At 39.1% G+C, this 20,638-nt stretch overlaps 2 protein-coding genes across 2 annotated transcripts in view; both read left to right on the top strand.

The window, feature by feature from the left end:
• Window positions 1-902, top strand: part of HRG (histidine rich glycoprotein) — a 9,843-nt gene extending 8,941 nt beyond the window's left edge. The window contains 1 exon segment of the mRNA XM_042820418.1: window positions 1-902. This exon segment is cut by the window's left edge and continues 12 nt beyond it. Within this exon segment, the coding sequence (XP_042676352.1) occupies window positions 1-461 (461 nt within the window). The 3' untranslated portion in view covers window positions 462-902.
• Window positions 903-3,002: 2,100 nt separating this feature from the next.
• KNG1 (kininogen 1) lies at window positions 3,003-20,398 on the top strand. The gene is made up of 10 exons (XM_042820411.1): window positions 3,003-3,276; window positions 6,479-6,589; window positions 7,588-7,672; window positions 10,042-10,214; window positions 11,867-11,974; window positions 14,225-14,306; window positions 15,141-15,313; window positions 16,540-16,647; window positions 17,536-17,625; window positions 19,193-20,398. The coding sequence occupies exons 1-10, from the start codon at window positions 3,082-3,084 to the stop codon at window positions 19,895-19,897; spliced, it is 1,830 nt and encodes a 609-aa protein (XP_042676345.1). The 5' UTR covers window positions 3,003-3,081; the 3' UTR covers window positions 19,898-20,398.
• Window positions 20,399-20,638: the final 240 nt, after the last annotated feature.

Raw genomic sequence — 20,638 nt, 5'->3', positions numbered from 1 at the left:
ATCATGGGCCACACTGCCCTCCTCCTCATGGACATCATCACCCACACTCTCCTCCCCATCATGGGCCACAATGCCCTCCTCCTCCCCCTCCCCTTCACGGACACCATCCTTACCTCTATCATCACTATCACAAGCATCATTGCAACAAGACACGCACATCTGGAAGCTACTTTCCATTCCAAGTAACTGGATCTGTCTATCGCATTCCAGTTCTAAATATGCAAGATTCTCTCACACCTCCCAGTGCAAAATTTCCTGAGTTATCACTTCTTGGCCCTCAAAGTGCTGGCACTGATGAAGATACTCCCTTCACTGACTCAAGTCTAAGGGAGATGCCAGAAGCTCCACATTTTCCAGATCACCCTTCACAATCAAAGTCATGCCCAGGAAAACCTAAACTTGATCTTCCAAAGATTTTGCCTTTACTTCCACATAAGTCCATGGCAGAAAGTCTTGAATGACCCCTGAGAAAGATATTCCTGACTTGAGGGTTGCAGGGCATATGACCAATGCACAGTGAATGATAAAAGCATATGGTAAAGGGGGAAAAGCATACAATTTCCAGGGAGGAGAAACACCGACATTACGGATTAAGGCGAGTATTCCAGATTGTTTCTTGATCCCAGCTATCTCAGACTCCACTATAACTGAAAGAAAGATTCAAAAGTTTGAGTCTCTCAAATAATGTGACTGGGTAGAAATCTCAATCAGTTCAACTGAAAAGGAAAATTCCCCAACAGTGAAAACTACAAATCTTCATTTTCTCATAGTTCTTAACTGTAATGCACTTCTCTGAGCAACTATAATCATCTTCCATAAAAAAAAAAAAAAGATCCATGGCACTACATTGCACTTCATAAAAATCCAAAGAAAATAAAATCATGTAATTATTTCTTTCTTGACACAGTTGCTGAAGTTTTTTGTCTTTTCTTACTACAGATGTTTAGCAGCACATTCAATACCCATGAGGCATACTCTAACATAAACTGATTTATAGTGGCTGGGTTACCAGGTTATCTAGAAAAGTGCTGAGTATAGTTAATGAGCTGTGGTGTAACACAACAGGGTGGCCTGTACACACAGGGTGGCATTGCTACAGATGCTGGTGGAGATACATAAAAAATACTGCATTCAAGTACAGCCCTTTTCTAATAGTTCATAACTGCTCCCAGGGGAGGGAAAAGCAAAAACAAGTAATCACTCTTTCAGACAAATGGTTCATTGATTTAAAAAAACAAACAAACAAAAAAAAAAAAACACACAAATCAAAGCATTTGCCAGCTGTATTGTGGGTTGCATCAAAAGGAGGGTGACCAATAGGACAAGGAAGATAACTGTTCCCCTCTACTCTGCCCTCATGAGGCCTCATCTGGAGTACTGTGTCCAAGCCTAGGGATCCCCCAGAACAAGAAGGATGTCGAGCTGCTGGAGGGAGTCTAGAAGAAAGTCACGAGGATGATCGAAGGGCTGGAGCACCTCTACTATGAAGAGAGGTTGAGGGAGTTGAGGTTGTTTTGTGTAGAAGAGTAGGCTCCAGGGAGAGCTCATTGTGGCCTTCCAGTACTTGAAGGGAGCTTACATGCTCTGACAGTGATAGGACAAGGCAGAATGGCTTTCAACTAAAAGATGGGAGATTTAGGAGAGATGTTAAGAAAAAATATTACTCAGAGGGTGGTGAGGCACAGGTGCCCAGAGAAGTCATGGATGCCCCATGCCTGGAGGTGTCCAAGTCCAGATTGGATGGAGCCCTAGACAGCCTGATCTGGTGGGCTTGACTCTGCCCACAGCAGGAGGTTGGAATTTGATGATTATTAAGGCCTCTTTCAACCAAAGTCATTCTGTGATACTGTGACTCTAAGAATCTTTCTGCTGGCAACTTAGTTGGGAGGAGCAGGAAGAAAGGGCTCTAAAGTCTCTTTATACTGGAGCCCCCATCAAGATAAGTCCACTCAGACAGTCTTAGTTAGTTCAGGTCAGTTATCCCATAAGCAAGAACATGGGGTTAACATAGAAAAAAAATTAGCTACTTGGTCTTCAAAGTAGCTTTTAAAGAGCACAAAGTAGAACAAAGCATGAGGGATACAATGAAGAAAAAGAAACAAAATGAGGATGGCATTTTGCATGCCCAAGTAAAGGTTGGCTACTTTTTTTTTTTTTTAAATGTATCATAATGTTCAAGCAACCTTGTCTATGGCTTAGCTTATCCACAAAGACTTCGAAGTACAATTTCTTCAACCAAAACGAGCAAGATGGAGGTAGAATTCTGGATCTGAGTAAATCCCACCATGTTCACAGATTCAAAGCAAATCTGTTTGGTGCTCATCGCTGTCAACAGTCCCAGATGATCCTTGCCAGCCCTAGTACAGCCTCTGCTAGACAAAGGCAACATTGATCTCTACTTAGGTGTCTTTTTCCCTATCAGTAATGATAAGAATACATCATGAAGACCAACTAAACCATGGTCCACAGGTAGTCTTCACACGGCATCAAAGATAGTCACCTCCAATTGCAGAATGAAGGACAAGGGTTATCAACTGCTATTGAAGAGTTTTGTGGCATTCAATGACATGAAGCTGACCAAAGACTTTTCTTTCAAATATTTTCTGACTTCTCAGAACTATTGTGTCTAAACAGATGTATAAAATTTACAGTGCCTCTGTCCAGAACTAGAACTTCATTACTACTGTGACCTTCTCATTTAATTCTTTCTGAGTAACAGTCTTGACGTTAAAAAGCCAGAGATCTGCAAACGTTTTGCTTGCTGCTTTGCTCAGGAGCCATGCTGTCCAGTGTAAGCTGATCTCCAGCTCCAGCCAGTTAGCCTGTTATCTTGATAACAGGTGAATAACCTTAGTGTCATTCTGGTGACCACACAAAATCCGTCTAGAGGAATTCAGAAGTTTATTTGCTGTATAAACAGGATATGATGAGAACTAACCAACCCCAGCAACCCACTCATTTGTTTACTTTGGTATTGGTCCTGTAAAATATAAGAGGTGATTAAAACCTTGTCAGGCATTCCTTTTCCCTTTGCTTTTTAAAGAGCCTTCTAATGCAGGGGACTTTTATTTTTGTCCAGTTATGAAACTTCTTGTTGTTGTAGCACTCTGTTGTAGCTTTTTTTCTGCTAGAGCCACCCCTCTCCCATTTGAATTTTTGGACTGCGATGACCCAGATGTCTTGGAAGCTGTTGACACAGCACTGCAGAAATACAATGGAGACAGCACTACTAGTAATCAATTTGCTCTGTACATGGTGATGGAAGCCAAGAGAACAGTAAGTAGACTTTACAAAAAAACCCATGTTGGAATTGTTTATTCACTCTGAATCAGATTTGCTCCATCTGATTCACAAGGGATAGCAAGTGGGGCAGCAAAGTGTCGTGCAGAAATATTTACCAAAAAAAAATTAAAGAAATGGCTCACAGTAAGATACTTGTCACTGTGACAAGCAAGGATGTATACTATGTTCTTATCAGTGGAACTGTGTGCTGGTGAATTGCTTACTAACGCAAGGACTAAAAAGCAAGTAATAGAAAACTTATACCACTAATACAATTTGTCTTATTTGTCCATCCAGTTTTCTCCTTTCTGTTGGAAATTTTACCCCTTTCTGCTATCATTAAGATTTTTCAGATGGATGGCAAAGCACACATTATAAAGTGGATACATTTTGACTTGAGAAGAGCTAGTATCACACGCTAAAAAAAAATGACTTGATAAAATTCCCCAATGCTGTGAAAAAACTGTTCGTGAATATTACTTGATTGACACTAGTCCTGAGTCACAGATGTATATAAAAGCAGTAGGTGATATTTTAGTCAAAGAGTGACAGTTAACATTAGAGGAGAAATAAAGAATGAAATGTGATCTCTTGCCTGCAGTCCTTCAGCACAGAGTTACAAAACAAAGTTAATCTAACAGAGTATTTACCTCTGAGACGCACACCAAGATAACATTACCGTAATGACGACAAGCATTGCTTTACTTGAAAACATCAGCAGCTTTTTTCTAGTGGATCGGAATCCCAGTGACAGACAGAATATTTTGCACTCCAGAATCACAAGACGCTTTGATTGACCCGGATGGAAAGGGGACACAAATTGCTAAATGCTTTACAGTAAAGCACCCACGTCTCCTGGCACCTTCCCTCTGGTTTTCCTGTTATCAGACTGGGGTGATTTTAGCAGACAAAGACCGAAATTTGTCAAAGCCTTTATATAATTAAAGAAATTAATACTCCCATGGTCTTTATTGACAACACAACAATAGCTAAATGCACACTTCTTAATACCATAGCTGTAAGATCACCTTCCTTTCTGCTTCCTTGTATTGGAGCCATTACACAACCTCCTTATCTGAAGGATAGATATTATTTTCAGTATTTTGTCTTATGTTCTATTTTTAAGAATACATATTTAATGCCATTCCTGATCATCTTTCTCTCAATATAGTGCCCTTTCTTGAAAGATCTGAGGTGAAAATCAATTATTACTTGAGCTACTGATCTGGCTGATGCTGAGGAAAAAAAACACCACAGAAGGAATCTGCAAGAGAGAGTTGTTCATATTCTATAGACTTTTTCCAGAAAGAGCTCAGATTTTACTCATTGCTAGTCTCACAGCGCTGAATGCATTAATTAAATAGCTGGTTATTATATATTCATGTACATTCATTATTGATAAGGTAATAAAACATAAAAGCTGACTGGTGGAAGACTGAACCTGCCCCAGTTAAAGGCATAACTGTTCATAAAAAATAACGACATGAAACAACAACAAATGACACACAGAAAGAATGTATTTTCTCATGAGTTGCATTTGCTCACTGAACTGATTTACTCCAGGTTACAACCGTTAACAGACAGCAGGGTTTGGCTCTTTAAAGCCACATCCCAGACAGTATAACCTGGTGCAGTTCCATAAATGTCAATTTACACCTGCTGAGGATTAAGTCCATTATATTTTTAGAGATCTTTTCATCCTGTCTTACAGCCTGCAGTCATCACATCATACTTCTACTTTCTGTAGAGATGTAGCAACGTATAACAGGAATTGAAAGAACAAAAGATAATTCTGTCCTCACCTACATAAGCATACATTTAGCATACTCCACCCATGCTAACTCAGCTTCTCTTTCTTGATACCATTAAGACAAGAAGTATCATTTGGTTATCCTCAAGTGATACAACTGAGAATTAACATTAAACTACAGCAACTGTGCGTGTTTGTATTTGAAAAAGTACACTGACAGAGCATTTTTAGTGGCATTAAACCAGAACTTGTCATTATATAATCTCTGAAGGATGAGCTACAAACCTTGCAGTGTATTAATGTTACCTCTTGGTACAGGGCTTACTACTCAGTTTATTGCAAGGAGAAAATGCCCCCTTATTTAATAACATCAGAAGCACTTGCACTGGTCATGACAAACTTCAATAGCCTGAAAATCTTAGGGGATTTGTGAGACCATCCTCAAGAGCAGCACAGCCTTTAACACCTGTAAGAACACTGCAGAAGCAGCCAAAGGCTGCCTCAGAAGCCCTCTGCCCTTTTCACCTAGGTATGCAGGGCAGCTTGTTTACCCTCACACCACAGAGCACAGGCAGTTTGGGCTCCACCAGGCTGCTCCACAGTTGCTGGCTATTGCTACCTATGGGAGGCCTGTAGGGCTGTACATAAGGAGAATGGTACATAAGGAGAATGGACAGATTTGGGAGGAGAACAAGTGTGAGAGTGAGGGAATTGAACAGGAGCACAGTCCAAACTAGTAGTTAATTATCCAAGCAGCAGACTAATTTGCTTATTTGAAATATGCTTGAATGCAAATATAAAACCTAATCACTCATGTCTGTTTCTTAAAGTCCTAGATAAAATATGTTAAAGCATAGGTAGTAGGACATACCATATTTGTACTCACAGGTAAAGACTCAGAAATATACTTAGGTAATTTCTGAGAGGGAGTGATACATGGGAGACCTTTCGCAGAGACCAGCAGCTAATCTGAAACCACAGTATAAAACATAAGGTAACCAATGGATAGTATTTGCTCTTCACAGTTCTTATCTTTTCACTGATGTCTTGATTTATCACTATGCAAATGATGACTTGCTGTAAGATAAATAACTATACAGATGATGTGAAGCATTGTATGATCAATAAGTATACAGAGAAGTTAGGCTAGTAAGATTATCACATAGGAAAAGATAATCAGAAAGAAATGAAAAGTGCTCAGGGGTGTCGTAGGCATGCAAGAAACTCCACGAGAGGAGATTTCCAGTGAGAGAGCCTTCCTCAGTGGCAGTCAGCCCCTGACTGGTTAGGAGAGGTGCAGCCAGGCTCCACCCTTTCCATCACACAGCTGCATTGCCTTCACCTGAGTGCTCCTGGGGCTGACTCAGTGCTCGCCTCGGGCCATCAAGCAGAGGTTCAGACTGTGACTCAACTGTTCCCATACACTTGCATATTGTTTTTATCCAGGTAGGTCCTGCCAAACAATTGCACGTGAAATATCAGGTACGAGAGACCACTTGTGCCACTGAGGAAAACAAACTGTGGAAGGACTGTGATTACAAAGCATCTGCAGAAGCTGTAAGTATCTCTCCTCTTTAAAACTGCCCAGAACAGAAACATCAGGATAACGACCAGGACTTTGCTCTCCTGGGAAAAAAAAAACAAACAAAACAAAAAAATCATGGAAGAGAATTAACTTTTGCAGCTATGCTGTTTTTGATAGTTTACAGAAATAAAGTATAGAAGAGTTTACAACCCTGAAACTACCATATTTGTGAATTTACCACTACAGACCTGAATTTCAGCAGAAGGGATCATTCTAAATCTTCAATATGACGATTCACAGTAAATCCAGCAGACGGTACTCTAACAACAAGAATGGGCTATCAAACATCCTATTGCTCGTGTGTAATGGAAAGTTGCACAACCAAACCAACCAGATTGGCACCAATAAAAACACTGACACGGAAGCCACTGTGGCAGAGCACTTACCACAGGGTGCTTAGCAGTGCAAAGCCCATCTGGCTTGTGCTATTAGAAAGCACTTAAAAGAAGAGGTGCAATCAGGCTCACACAGCATGCAGGAACACTGCAAATCCCCAGCAGAAATCATTGTCATTTCATATGGTACAGAAAGCATAAAAAAAAAAAAAAAAAAAAAAAAAAGTATTGAAGAGGGATCACATCATTTGAAGCAATATGAAATGTCATGATTGCTGGTGCACATCTTGTATCAGCAGAGAGGAACACAATTCTTTAGACTTCATTTATGAGAATGTGTTCATTTCCTTTATTCTGACAGCAAAATCTTTAGTTAATTAACACTTATCAACCATGATACAAAGCAATCTTCTAAATAAATTGCTCAGTTCATTCTCTGCTCTTCTAGCAAACAAGACAGTTCCTTTTCCAGTAACAAAACAGCAAACTTGACATCATTACAAAAGAACATATGAACTTGTTCCCCAAACTCAACTTGCAACTGTCAACTTTGTTCAACAGCTGAAAGAATGCACAGCACAGTATTTTTTTTCATCAACCAATCTTAAGTCAAATATTGCCATATGTATTTGCAGAAAACAGGAGAATGCACAGCTCAAGTTCACATGAACAACGCTGAAAAAATAAGTAATGTTTCACAAGATTGCAAAATTGTTCCAGGTAAGTAATTGTTTGGGGCAGCATTCATAAAGTACATAGAAAAATAAGAATGGGAAAAACATCATGCTGGGACCTTCCAAAAATTTTAACACTAGGAGTTCCTCACATTCTATTCAGACATTCATAAATCATCTTTCAAAAGTAACTGCATTTTAAAGGTAAAAGTTTCACTCCACTGGTATGCACACACAAGCTAGGTGTCTCGTGGGTGTGTTGTAAGTTTCCTTACAACATTTCCTTGGGAAATGAAATGAATCTGCTTAAGGCCAAAAGCACATCCATAACATGGAAACTAGATACCCCTTTCCACACTTGAAGTTTCTGTCCTTAATTAACCAGGTATGAAATTGCACCAGAAATTAACTTTCTCCAAGCTAAGAATGACTGCATTATTTCTGTTAAAGCTTTTCAAAACAAAAATTTACTCCCGAATGGGGAGGGAGCAGATTTAAATTTAAAAAAATAATAATCAGTAGTGATAGAATTATGTATGATAAACTACAACATCACTTAGATCCTAACAATAGAGATTATTAGAATTTTACCTTGCTTGCCTATAAAATATTCATATAAAACTTACATTTGCATTGTAATTCTCTACATCAGAAATGGGTCACATTGTTTGAAAGCTTTACAACTGAGATATTTCTGTAGCTATGGCTAGCATTCATGTAACACAAATCTCAGCTGGTTTTAAAAATCCATCTAACTGGTTGCACGGAGCCAAGTGCATATTAACTACAGAAGTATTTACCACAACCTTCTAATTGTTAGACAGCTTGTATTTGTGGGTTTGTTTTCATTTGTTCCCCAGCTCTCTTGATTAAAGCTGTAGTGTTGTACCTACAGCCAGTGTCTTTCCAGGAACACACACAAATGCATGCTCTGCTACTGCAGAGGCCACTGGGTTTCCAATTAGTGGGGCAATGGTGACATCTAGTTGCCAACTGAATGTGTGTGAATCTCACAGAGAGAGCATGGGGAATCTGCATCTGAATCTTTATTTAGAAAGCTAAAAAACAACTGCCATGAATTAGAATTACACATTCAGCCTAAGAAGTTCAGCTTGTTACACAACATAGCAACTCTGAAAAAAGCATGCATCTTTGTTCAGAATGTAAAGACCATAGTCCTTCTGGCTCTGGGCACACTGCTGTCCTGTATCATCCCATTTTCAGGGAGTAATAATTTTTGTGTAGTGCATATATGGCGTTCATTGCTGAGTCAATAGCCAGCGGCAATAAGTGATGCTAGAAACATCACAGGCTAAATTTTGATCAAGTGCCTCTTGGAGATCTAAGACTAAATAGCATTGCTTGCACTGAGGTATTCCACATGTACAAAGAAGCCAAATCAAATGCAAAGGATTCAAACACACAGAGTTAAGCAATAGACTCTAACTGGTGAGGGACTTTCCCTTCATGTTAGGGAACATAGAGTTCAGCCTTCTTGGTGGAACTGTTTGATCATGCTGACCCTGGATTGATTCCCTGGCTGATGCAAGCAGGCATAACGCCATTAAAGTCAATTTATGTCAGCTGAGGATCAGGCACACAAATTTTATTTCAATTCCACAGAGACCACATATTGTCCCAAGCTCACTGAATCATGAAATTAATTTATGTACTGAACTATAAAATTAATTTATGAAAATCTAATCCATGATTACTAGAAAGGAAAGAGAGTTAATAGGATTAGTAGTAAGAAACAGAAGTTTGAGCATCCCATCAAACTTGCCTATCGACAACCAATCCAGTTAGTTATGCCTGAGAGTAACACCAAGTGGCAGGTGGCAGCTGAAGTGACTAGCAGGGAGAGCTCACACAACACAGCAGTGCAATGATAGTTCAACTACAGTCCCTAAGGAGCTCTAAGTCAGGGCTGTTCACGTGGGTGAGCCAAAAAGCTCCTGCCAAAGTCCCCCTCCTGGAAGATGGTGAGGACAGCGAGCAGCTGCACCCAGCAGGTGAGCTTCCAAGAGTCCAAAAAACATCTCTTTAGCTGTGACCTTCACTGCTTATCCCCTAACTGCATGGGGAAGGCCCTTCCTTAGCAGTGTCAAAACTACCTGTAAGGTTTTTAATGGATTCAGTGACTCCTGAACTCATTTATTCCTCTGAATTAAATTTGCTGCTGGATAAAGGTTTCATGGATGGCCCCTACCAGCACACACAGAAGCCTGTATCTAAGTACAGTGAGGGTCTTTGCAGGCCCTGAAACTAAACTCTGGATTTTGCTTATCATTCTGCTTAAAAGCAGAAAAGATTCTGGCACGTTGAACCATTTTTCACACGACTTAACATGAAAAATTAAAACCTGAGGTTTCTTAACATGAAAACCTGCCTTTTTTTTGGTTTGTTCCTTTGCAGTTCAACCAACGATACCATCTACTCAGGGAACCTGTCTTGGATGCTTTCATACGATACCAAGTGACAATTTACAAGTGTTAGAAATTCTGAAAAAAGCCATTGTAAAGTTCAACAAGCACAGTGGTGAAACTGTCCTTTTCAAACTTGTGGGAATAACAGAAGCTCAAAGACAGGTCTGTATATGATTTTTTTTTCTCTACATTTTTAAAAAGATATTTTGGTTATGTAAATGTTTTTGATGTTAAGGGATATTTCATGATAAAAGCATATAGAATTCATATAGAGCACAGACCATGTAAATAACTCTCTTCACTTACACAGAATCAAAAACTGTTGCCGGATTTTTAGAGCTATCAATTTTATAAAGGCTTTTTTTCTTTATCTGCAGCTACAACTAACCAGTGTTCAGCACCAGTTTATTTTTATTCAGTGCTGACACAAGCACCTTGTGTCATCTCAGATGCTCTGGAGTGTTCCACTTGGCTTGTCCATGAAGCTCCAGCAGGAACAGATCTCTTCTAGGTTTTGTGCCAGCTTGTGCAGATGTCTCTCATACTCTACAGCCTCTCAAACAGCAGAAGGCACCTACGTGTTTGCAGTGCAATAGGACCTGTATGTCAGTAGCTGATATACACCACAGGGTAGGTGGGCCAGTAAAAGAAAACATGCATAAGAAAAAAAGCAAGCTTATTGCTGGCTGAAAGATTTCTGCACAGAAGAATATCTGCTTTGCAAGTGAATGCTCAGGCTGCAGAAATTTCTGGTACTGCAGGCAGTGCTTATTTCCCCATGAAAGGTTCTCCTATGGATTGGCATGATGTTGCTAGAAAGCCAAGTTTCCAATTTGCTTTTTAAACAGTATATAACTCAACACCAACTACAAACCCTTTTATTTGTGTATGTTTTTACTTTGCCAAAAAGCATCGAGTCTCACATCAATTTGACCCATGATTAAATTCTGACGGTCCTTTATTTACTGATGGCAATAATTCTCTTAGCTGAAAGACAAGCTTACACAACAATTAAGTCTTACAAGCAAATGTCAAAGAGACTGCAATTCAGCAGCTCAAAAGAAAACTATCGTGACACTTGTGGCTAATGGAGACTAGTCACAGCCCTCTGCTTTAACTGATCTAGAATAGAAAGGGATAGAAAGTTTATCTTCGATTCTTTCTTTCTCTTTTTTTAATCTAATACTACCTGATCCAACACTGTGACATGGAGAGATTTTATAGATGAAATCAATAGCTGCAGTGAGGAAAACGGAACTACTTCCTGCAGAGAAAATGAAGGGAGGTCAAAGATCTGGACAAAGCAAGGGAGGGGGAAAAGGCCCAAAGCAGACACAATTACAAGCAGATGACAAACACAGGACACTCAATAACAAATGATGCCAGCAGTGTAAAGTTACATTATTCAGATACTATTTTACTATGTCACATACTTAGGAACACAGGAACTGCCAAGCTGTATTAGTGTAGTCATCCATCTAGACCAGCTTCCTGTCACTGGCAGTAATAAGTAACAGATACTTCGGAGGAAAGTGCATGAAACCATGCATTACAAGGCTACAGGCTTGCCAGAAGCAGAATCTGAATATAAACTGCATTTCTAATAACTACTTGACTTAGTTTACTTTCTGTACTGCAAGGACAACATTTTTTGGTTAGCTCATAAATACTGTATGGCTCAATGACTGTGATTTGACGGATGGAAGAGGCTTAGAAGGGTGGTTTTGCTTTCTTCGTTGATTGCATTCAGTAGTGGAACTTCAAAGTTTGTATTAGTTTACATAATGTAAATATCTCCTAAATATCTGTTCCAGGTGGTAGCTGGATGGAATTACATAATTAAATATGAAATCAAGGAAACAAATTGCTCCAAAGACCAATTTCAAGATTTAACTCACGAATGCAAAACCACTTCTGAAGGTGTAAGTAATCTTCACAACCTACTTATCACAAAAATGTCATATTAACAAATAATAGCTGAGATCTGACTCAAACATGTATTTTACAGTCTTGCTTAACTTAGCTAATGATGTTAAAATTCAGGCTTACAGATAACCATCTATTTATGCAGTTCTCTCTTGAATTAGTGACTAAGAGTGAAATGTTTGCAGATTACTCCATTGAATCTGAAGTCTCATCCTAATAATAAAACCCTTAAGAAATTCCTATTCAGAGAGCTGTTCAGACACAAAGCAAAAAGTTACAGTTAGCCGTTTTCCCAGCACAGAACATTTCCTAAGTAAGTAGCTGAATTGCTACCTATCTCTACTAAAGCCCAAGTAAGAGAGCTTCAAAAGAGCCTTATTAACAAATACACATAATCTAGACCAATAGCGCCACAAAACCAAGTACTTCCTTTGTTGCTCTGACCTGGAACAGAATTAACTGCACCAAAAAGAGAGCTGCTCTCTCAACCAATCTCCCTGGACCATCTCACCAAGGAGTGAGACAAGTGCTTGTGCCAAATCCAAAGCAGGAACGTACAGCCATGGTGAACAGTGGTGGTAAATGTGAGGGAAGGAGCCACAAGAGCCCGACTCCCATCTGTTTCAGCTGTCGTGGAAGTGTGTGGTTGGACATTACATTCCTGCTTGTAAATGACTCCCTAGAGGTCTCAAAGACATCACTGCATTTCTGAAGCATTGAACAAAAAAGGAAAGAGTCACAACACTGTAGTAAATAATAGGAGACTGAGAATAGATGAAACAAAATTCGCTGTTAGCAATGCTTGTCCTAAAACATTAAGCTAGTTACTTATTTTCTTGAGCCTGAGTTGTCCAACCTGTCACTGGGAGATAACAGCTTCTGTCCATCTCGCATAATCCAGGTGAGTTACCACCTTTCCATTCTGATTTGACCACAGAGTGTCTGTGAGACTGGATCTTTATCGATGGAATAATTAAGCAGCCAAAACTAAGACAGCAACTAAGATCAGCAACTGATCATCTAGAGATACTATTAGAATATGCTGTTCCAAAATATTCCACTCCTTAGAATAACCAAATTCCACGAAAGCTGCTTGTAATCTACACCATGCATACTATTCATTCTGAAACAGAAGAGCCAGAACTGCATCCTGTACTCAACATGTGTGTGAACCACAGAGCTGTAATGGGCCATAATGTCATTCCTTCTCTCTAGCCTAGATAATAAACCTTGATATTATTTTTCCCCCCATTTTTCTAAACCACTGCTAGGCAGATGTTTTCATAGATGACACTTTCAAGTGCATCATAACCCTAAGATCATGAATCTATCAGCTCAGTGCCTAACGTGAAGTCAGAACTGGCTTCTCCCCTGTGCATTGCTTTACATTTCTCTACATTAATTTCCTTCTCCCAGATCAACATCTAACATCCAGCTCTTGCAGTCCTTTCTCTATGAGACTAATCATTAATCCTTTGCTATTTCATGTATTTTAACTGAGTATTTATCCACATAGGGGCCTTTCCTCTTATTCTACAGTTGGTTTGTTTCCTTCAGGGACTTCAGTAAGAGATTTCATTGAAATCTTTCTGAATCTTTATCAATGTCAGGTCTCTACCAATTTTTGTGATGCTTTTGAAGCAATCTGCAAAATACAACTTTTGTTTACAACCAATTCTGATACAGTCGTGCCAATTAGTTCTTTCTTTACATTCTAATAATTTGAATAGCACAGATGTGAACCTTACAGATCTACAACATTTAAAAAAGAACAGGATCACATTTTTTTTATTTCAGCCTAAAATAGCAAGGCAATCTTAAGCACATCATCTACCACAGCTCCCCTACAGCACTTGGGTGAATACAGCAGGCCCAGAAACTCGGTAATGTTTGATTTGTTAGATGTGTAATCTTCCTTTTGATCTTTGGAGTTTAAGACAAATACCAGAGCTCTGCAAAAAATTGGATTCTGGTTTGTAAACTTCTCTCTTTCCTTCTGTAATGAATACATACAAATAAGTCACTTAGCCTTTCTGTCACAATTTTATTTTCTCTAAGTAACTCTCTGAAACCCTTATTTTTTGGCTCTGCAAACTCTGCAAAGGCTTCTTGCTCCTGGCATATTGAAGGAAGAAATTATCAGTAGTGTGGTTGACTCATTCTGTTAGTGAGAACAGTGTGAGCTTCTTCATTGTTTCTACACACTAAGCAGCTGGTTCTGTTTGTTTCTTTTGTTGTGACTGCAGCGTATAGGCAAATGTGATGCCAAAGCATATGAAAATCTTCGGGCAGAGATTGTAGATATTGCAAGCCAGTGCAACCTTCCAGGTATGTAATTACCACTAACAGTTCTATTACAATCATAAAATAATAGGTAAGATAAAAATCCAAGAGATGAGAACTGATAATAACAAGATAAAGCAATTATTTTAAGATGAAAGCTGCGCTGCCTCTTAATGAAGTCTTACTGTAGAGTTTTCTTTCACTTCTCATAAATATTTCATACGCTCTATTTTGCTCTTTTGAAAGGCAATGTAGACAAAGGCCAAAATTGGTAATTCAGCTACCAATACTATTGTTTATTTCATACTGCATAGTTACACTTCATTTTGATATAACAGAAGCTTATTTTTTTCCTGGTAAGTAAGCAACTTAGAATTTCTAAGTTCATTACAATCTAAGCCACAAATTGATTTCTTATTAATGTTTCCTATCTATCTATGTTTCTTAATGCTTCCTGCACCTATCTATTTGGAGACATATTCTGACAGTTTCAGGGCTTTATAACAGGGAGTCCAGTATTACCCCATGTACGTAGTAAGTGCTGCATTCTCAATTGCTATTCATTTGCTTGTTTTTATTCAATAAACGTCTTCTCTGCCTTTACTTGCTAGCTATCCACATTCAGTATATACAATTCTTGTTTGTGTGAGAGAGCTGTACTTATCCAATGCAACACCAGGCGCTGATGCAGGGCTCTTTCAGATCACCAAGGTACAATATTGCTGATCATATGGAATGCAAAGATATTTTGGTTTAATTTGGTAGACTCAAATCAGAAGTGTGCCAGAAGGCAGGGGTGTATAAATAGCTGGTTTTCCCTGCCTATATCTAGACAGAAACCTTTGCTCCTTACGTCTGAAATCTGTCGGTTTCTTTCAGTTGAAGAAGTGGTAAATCCTCCCACTCATGTTTGTGCTGGTTGTCCAAGTACCATCCCAACTGACAGTGCAGAAGTGAAGGAACTACTGAAGGTTGCTGTGGAAAAGTTTAATTTAGAGACCAATGATGACTTCTACTATCAAGCTGCAGAAATAGAATCAGCGACAGTTCAGGTTGAGAGTTTCTTTTCCTTTTAAATCTAATTCTCCATACAATACAAAAATGAGGAACAGACATGGCATCGTTACTGGTCTAAACTTAACATTTAGATTTCAAATAATATTTTTCTCTACACATTGATACACACAGTAACTGAGATATTTATGCACTTTTTCTTGTGAAATTGTAACCATTTTGGCTTGGATTTAAAAATCTCTGGCCTCTTGATTTTTCTTTTTTCTTTTCTTCTTAAAAGGGGATTGCAGAAGCATGGCAAGAAGGCTAACATTGTCTATCCGATTTCTATATCTCTACCCCACTTTTTAATCAGCCTTGGTAATATTCCATAGACTTTTGAAAACAGAGAAGATCTATTAGAACTACCCACTTGATCTACCACACCAATACTATGTGAATTATTTCAGCTGTTATCTACTCTACAGTAGCTGTAAGCTCTAAGAAATGGAAAGAACTGAATATAAAACAGGGGAGTAGTTCAGAAAATGCCGTGTTGGGAACTTCTCATGAGCATAATGGGCACCGCTGGGGCAAAAATTTCTGATCAGCTCATGTTAACTCACTAACAGTAAGCATCTTTTCCATCTTTTACATATTTTTATCACTTTTCACATAATGATTAATATTAGCATACACACTTTTATAAATTAGACTGAAAGAATTTTATGTATTTTTCTGTCTCTAAAGCAAGATACATTATCTTGGGCTCTGTAAAAATACTAAGAGAACTTGTACCAGGCACATTCTTCAACCAAAACAGTTTCCCTCCTTAATATATTTGGCAAATATGCTCATTTTCAACTGAGTCTGCTCACCACACACTTCATTTTACTCACATTCAACTCTTCTTACATCATATTTGGCTCCTTACAGTGGTGTCTCTAACGATTTCATTTGTTATTAATTAAATTATGACAGGCATCCAATAAAACAAAGCCAAAACTGTGGACCTGTTTTTCTGACCTTTCTGTCTCCTTCAGTTTCTATGTTGGAATTTTTGAGAATGGGAACAGGAATAAATAAGTAAGTTGATTAGAAGCAGATAGGTTTTCTGTCAAACATTTTAATGTTGTTCTTAACATACATTGCCCCAGGGGGTCAGGACTTGTAGACTATAAGTCATATGAGCCTGTAGTATAAGCTTGTAGAAAACCATCTCTGCCTCTGAACTCTTTTCAATAAAAATGCCTTTATGACAAAAGGTCTTCTTGCTAATTTTTAGGTGGTTGCAGGACAAAACTACAACCTAGTATTTTTTGTCCAGAAGACAAACTGCTCAAAAAAAGAATTTGAAAAGCTTAATGAGGACTGTGAAGCCACAACAGACAGTGTAAGTAGTGATGACGGTGCCAATGGTATTGTTTCTAACAGGCAATTCCTTTGCAATCTGAAACATACACAAAGTAAACTCACATTTGATCCTGGTTTCTGTTGCTTCAACAACAAAAACTTCCAGTGTTTGCAACCCCAAACCAGTGACAAGAGCATTAAAACAGGAAGCTTGAAGTAACTCAGTTTAACAGTGGTATCGGTGCTCAATGCAAAGCAAAAGGGACTTTTCTCTGATATGAAGAATCAAAGAAAGGAGGTGGCTGTGATATGAAACGATGTCAATGCTCCTGCATCTGTTGCACTTTCAGTAAAGAAAAGTGAGAGATTTTAGTGTTCTCACTGTATAAAGGAATTATGCTTCTGGAGTATGTGCTGCTGATAGTGGGGAAATCTGTTTTAGACACTGGAAAGTAATGCTGATAGAGCCAGAAACCACTGATGGGAAAGAGAAGGCTCTTCATTTTCACTCCTTTTTCCCACCATGTGAACAGTGCTTATCTCTAAGGGCTAAAAACTGTTGGTGCAGCTGGCATTACCCAGAAAAATAAGAAATACCTCTCACTGTCTCAATTTCCCCATCTTTAGTAGGGGTAGTATGATTAACAAGCAGTGTTTGTTAGGAATGAACAGTGTTGGGCACAAATCCAATATCCAGTTCAAAACTGCAGTACAGTGTTCACAGAGGCATCCTAAGAGGTCAAAAAGCTAAGCAGCGATCTGTCCCAGCATAGATTTCTCCATCATTAAAACCGATTCCATATATATTCAAGTAAAACTCCAAGTATTTAAAAGTATTATTAAAATATAAAATTTTTTGTGTACTGCTCATTCATGTTGTTTGATGTTTTCTTGCCTTAACATGCTGTTTTTGATGTTTTGTCAACAGCTACCACTGCGCTGTGAAGCACAAATTTATGTGGCCCCATTGGAGAAAAAAATCATCTCTCAGGTTAACTGCTCTCAATATCAGCTAATGGTATGACAGCTTTTCTTCACTACCCATCATCACTAGGGGAGGTTCAGACTGGATAAAAGAAAAAACACATGTTTACAATAAGGGTGGAGAGGCACTGGCACAGGTAACCCAGAGAGGTGGTGGAGACACCCAAGGTCAGTCTGGATGGGGCTGTGAGCACCTGATGGAGCTGTGGGTGTCCCTGTTCAGGGCAGGGAGTTGGGCCAGATGGCTTTTAAAGATCCCTTCCAACTCAAACAATTCTATGATTCTACAATAAAAAAGAGGAGACTTAGATAAATGTTAGGGGGAAATTTTTCTCTCAGAGGGTGGTAAGGCACTGGCACAGGCTGCCCAGAAAAGCAGTGGCTGGCCCTCCCTGGAGGTGTTCAAGGCCAGGCTGGATGGGGCCCTGGGCAGCCCGATCTAGTGGCTGGGAACCCTGGCTGAAGCAGCAGGTTTGGAACTAGAGGATCTTATAGGTTCCTTCCAACCCAAGCCATTCTTTGATCATAAGTGAAGGCATACATTAATTTCTTTATCCATTCCAAAAGATCCCATTACTAGCTAGCCATGAACATGGGCCACTTTGAGAGCTTCAGAACACAACATACATTTTTCTTATTGTCAGAACTTCTTTAGTTCCGATTATAATTCTGATGATTGCAGGTTGTTAGTTTGGGTTGTTTTTGTTGCTGTTTTTAATAAATCCAGAGATTCCCATGCTCCCCAATCAAGAAACGAAGATTGAGTGAATAAAGTGAGATTGATTAACCTGCATTCCCATTAAGCAACTTGCAGCACTTTCGTAATTATCTATTCATTCTTTATGTATCAACTAATAAATGGCTCCCCTTTTTGTCTCCCTTAAAATATCGTATCCACAACTTCCAAAATTAGCTCCAACCTGAAGAGCCCCTATTTGCAGTTAGATTAGGGTCAGGCACAGGTTGACAGAAATGACACACATCTTTTTTCACAGGACTGTATATCAGCCACTCAATCTTTATTTTCCAGTGGAACTGATGGGGGAATAGAGATTACTCAAAAACAATCAAACATTTTATAGTGTCAGCATTAACCTCTGAGTATTTTTTCCAACAGTCCTATGGAATATATATGTCAAATGAAGAGATAAAAAATTGAATAGCTACATTTCATGTGACAAATCAATCCAGATCTAGGGTATGTTTCTGCACTGAAACTGTCCACAGATGTGTCAAACTTCAGTATGAGTATATCAGAATGCTATACTTTAACATGAGCAGGGATAATCAGTCATAGAAATGAACCGTATTGTTCATAAATTAAAACAAACACATATGTTCCTCTCTGTAGTTTCACTCCCAAGTGAACTGGCAGAATTTCAGTGATAAATTGCTCTTTCAATATACAGCTGCTAAAATACTCCAGAATTACTGAAGAGGACGTTTGTTTTCATGCTTATTACAGACATAAAAGATTATTAAGATCGCTTTGAAAAGCCTGATTTTGACCCATCTATTGCAATGAGGTTTTGATCTTGCCAAATGTGAAGCCACTGCTCTCGTATACGTACCAACACAGCTATTACTGCATTGTTTTTCAGACCGCGATGGTGAGAAGGCCTCCAGGATTCACTCCTTTACGAAGCTTTGTTCAACTACCACAGGTAGTTGGAACTCCAGCCTCCAATACAAATGAAGGAAAAAGTCAAAGAGCAGGTGAAGAAATAAGACAAGATGACAGACAGGGACCAGATGGCGAAGTTGAACCTGGGCACAAACACAGGCATAAACTTAGGCACGGATTGAAAAAGGATCATGAAATTGCCAAAAGGCACAAGCAGGAAACTGACTGTGGGCCCAGGAAGGGCCACAGGTGTGGACATAGAAAACACATTAAAAATGGTAAACACAAACATCATAAACCTGAATCTTCTGAGGAATCCAGTGAAAGGGTTTTTAGTCCAAAAGAAACCCTCCCATCATCTGCTGCTGAAACAGCATTAGAGCTCCTCAGTGCAGAGTTTGTAAGGACAGAAATCGATACTCCTACAGAACCAGTGTATTCTCCTGATATCTCTTCATTTAAAGGGATGCCGGAGGATCACGCAGAATCTCCTCTCCCCATGTGTCCTGGAAAACCTTGGAAACCAATTCTGGACCTGCCCATTCCTCCCAGCCTTCCCAGAGAATTCATGAATGAGGATCTCTTGCCTTCCGCTGCAGAAAACATCGACCTTACAACAGAAAACCCACCACCCCCCCAAAATGAAGGGATGAGCTTTGATCTTGCAGATGCATTAGAATAATTCAAGCATCACAGGATCCTCTCCAAAAGCCCCACAGAGAAAACCAGAGAATATTTGCCTTTTGAAATATATGAGATCTAAGAGGCAAAAGCTCCCATCCAGTCAGCTGAAATACTCAAGTTGGTCATCAATGCTCCGTGTCTGCTTAACTGATGCACATTTGGCAAAAACGTACATCAGGCATGGCACCAATGATTCAGAAGCTGTCCAGTAAAGGGACTGGGCAAATCAACAGCTTTCAGCTTCCAAAGTCCCAGTCACAACCATCACATCCGCCCCGTGTTGCTACGAGCACACAGCGAACTACTGCGTCAAATTTCACTATATCATGTTTAAAAAACAAAGAATTTTGCAGATTACATGAAGAATTTCAACCAAATATGCACAACACAAAATTAAACCACTACAGAGCAAGGATGCCTTTCTTAGATATCTGAAATTATATTTCTCTAATTTCCTGGAGCGAATCTTTCGAAGAAGAAAATAAAATAAAGGAACCAATTTTACTTGTCAATTTTTTGACTCCAAATAACATTGCCACCAGTCTATCATTAGCAGCCTATTCTGTTGAGCCAGATAACAAGGAGAGCTCAGAAAACGCTCAATAAAGCAGCTCTGTTATTCTCTTAGCACAGTTTGTTAACTACACAGCAGAGTTCTGATGACAGAGATCTGCATGGGCAGAGGTGCACAAACAGACAGCAAATACTTAAGCGACCCAATGTTTGTCTACCCTCTTCC

The sequence above is a fragment of the Centrocercus urophasianus genome, unplaced genomic scaffold, assembly GCF_019232065.1.
Source record: "Centrocercus urophasianus isolate 14NV4802_14NV808 unplaced genomic scaffold, USGS_Curo_1.0 seq_19, whole genome shotgun sequence".
NCBI classification, from domain to species: Eukaryota; Metazoa; Chordata; class Aves; order Galliformes; family Phasianidae; genus Centrocercus; species Centrocercus urophasianus.
Note: the sequence above shows the minus strand (reverse complement) of the source record. Positions and strands in the feature narration are given on the sequence as shown.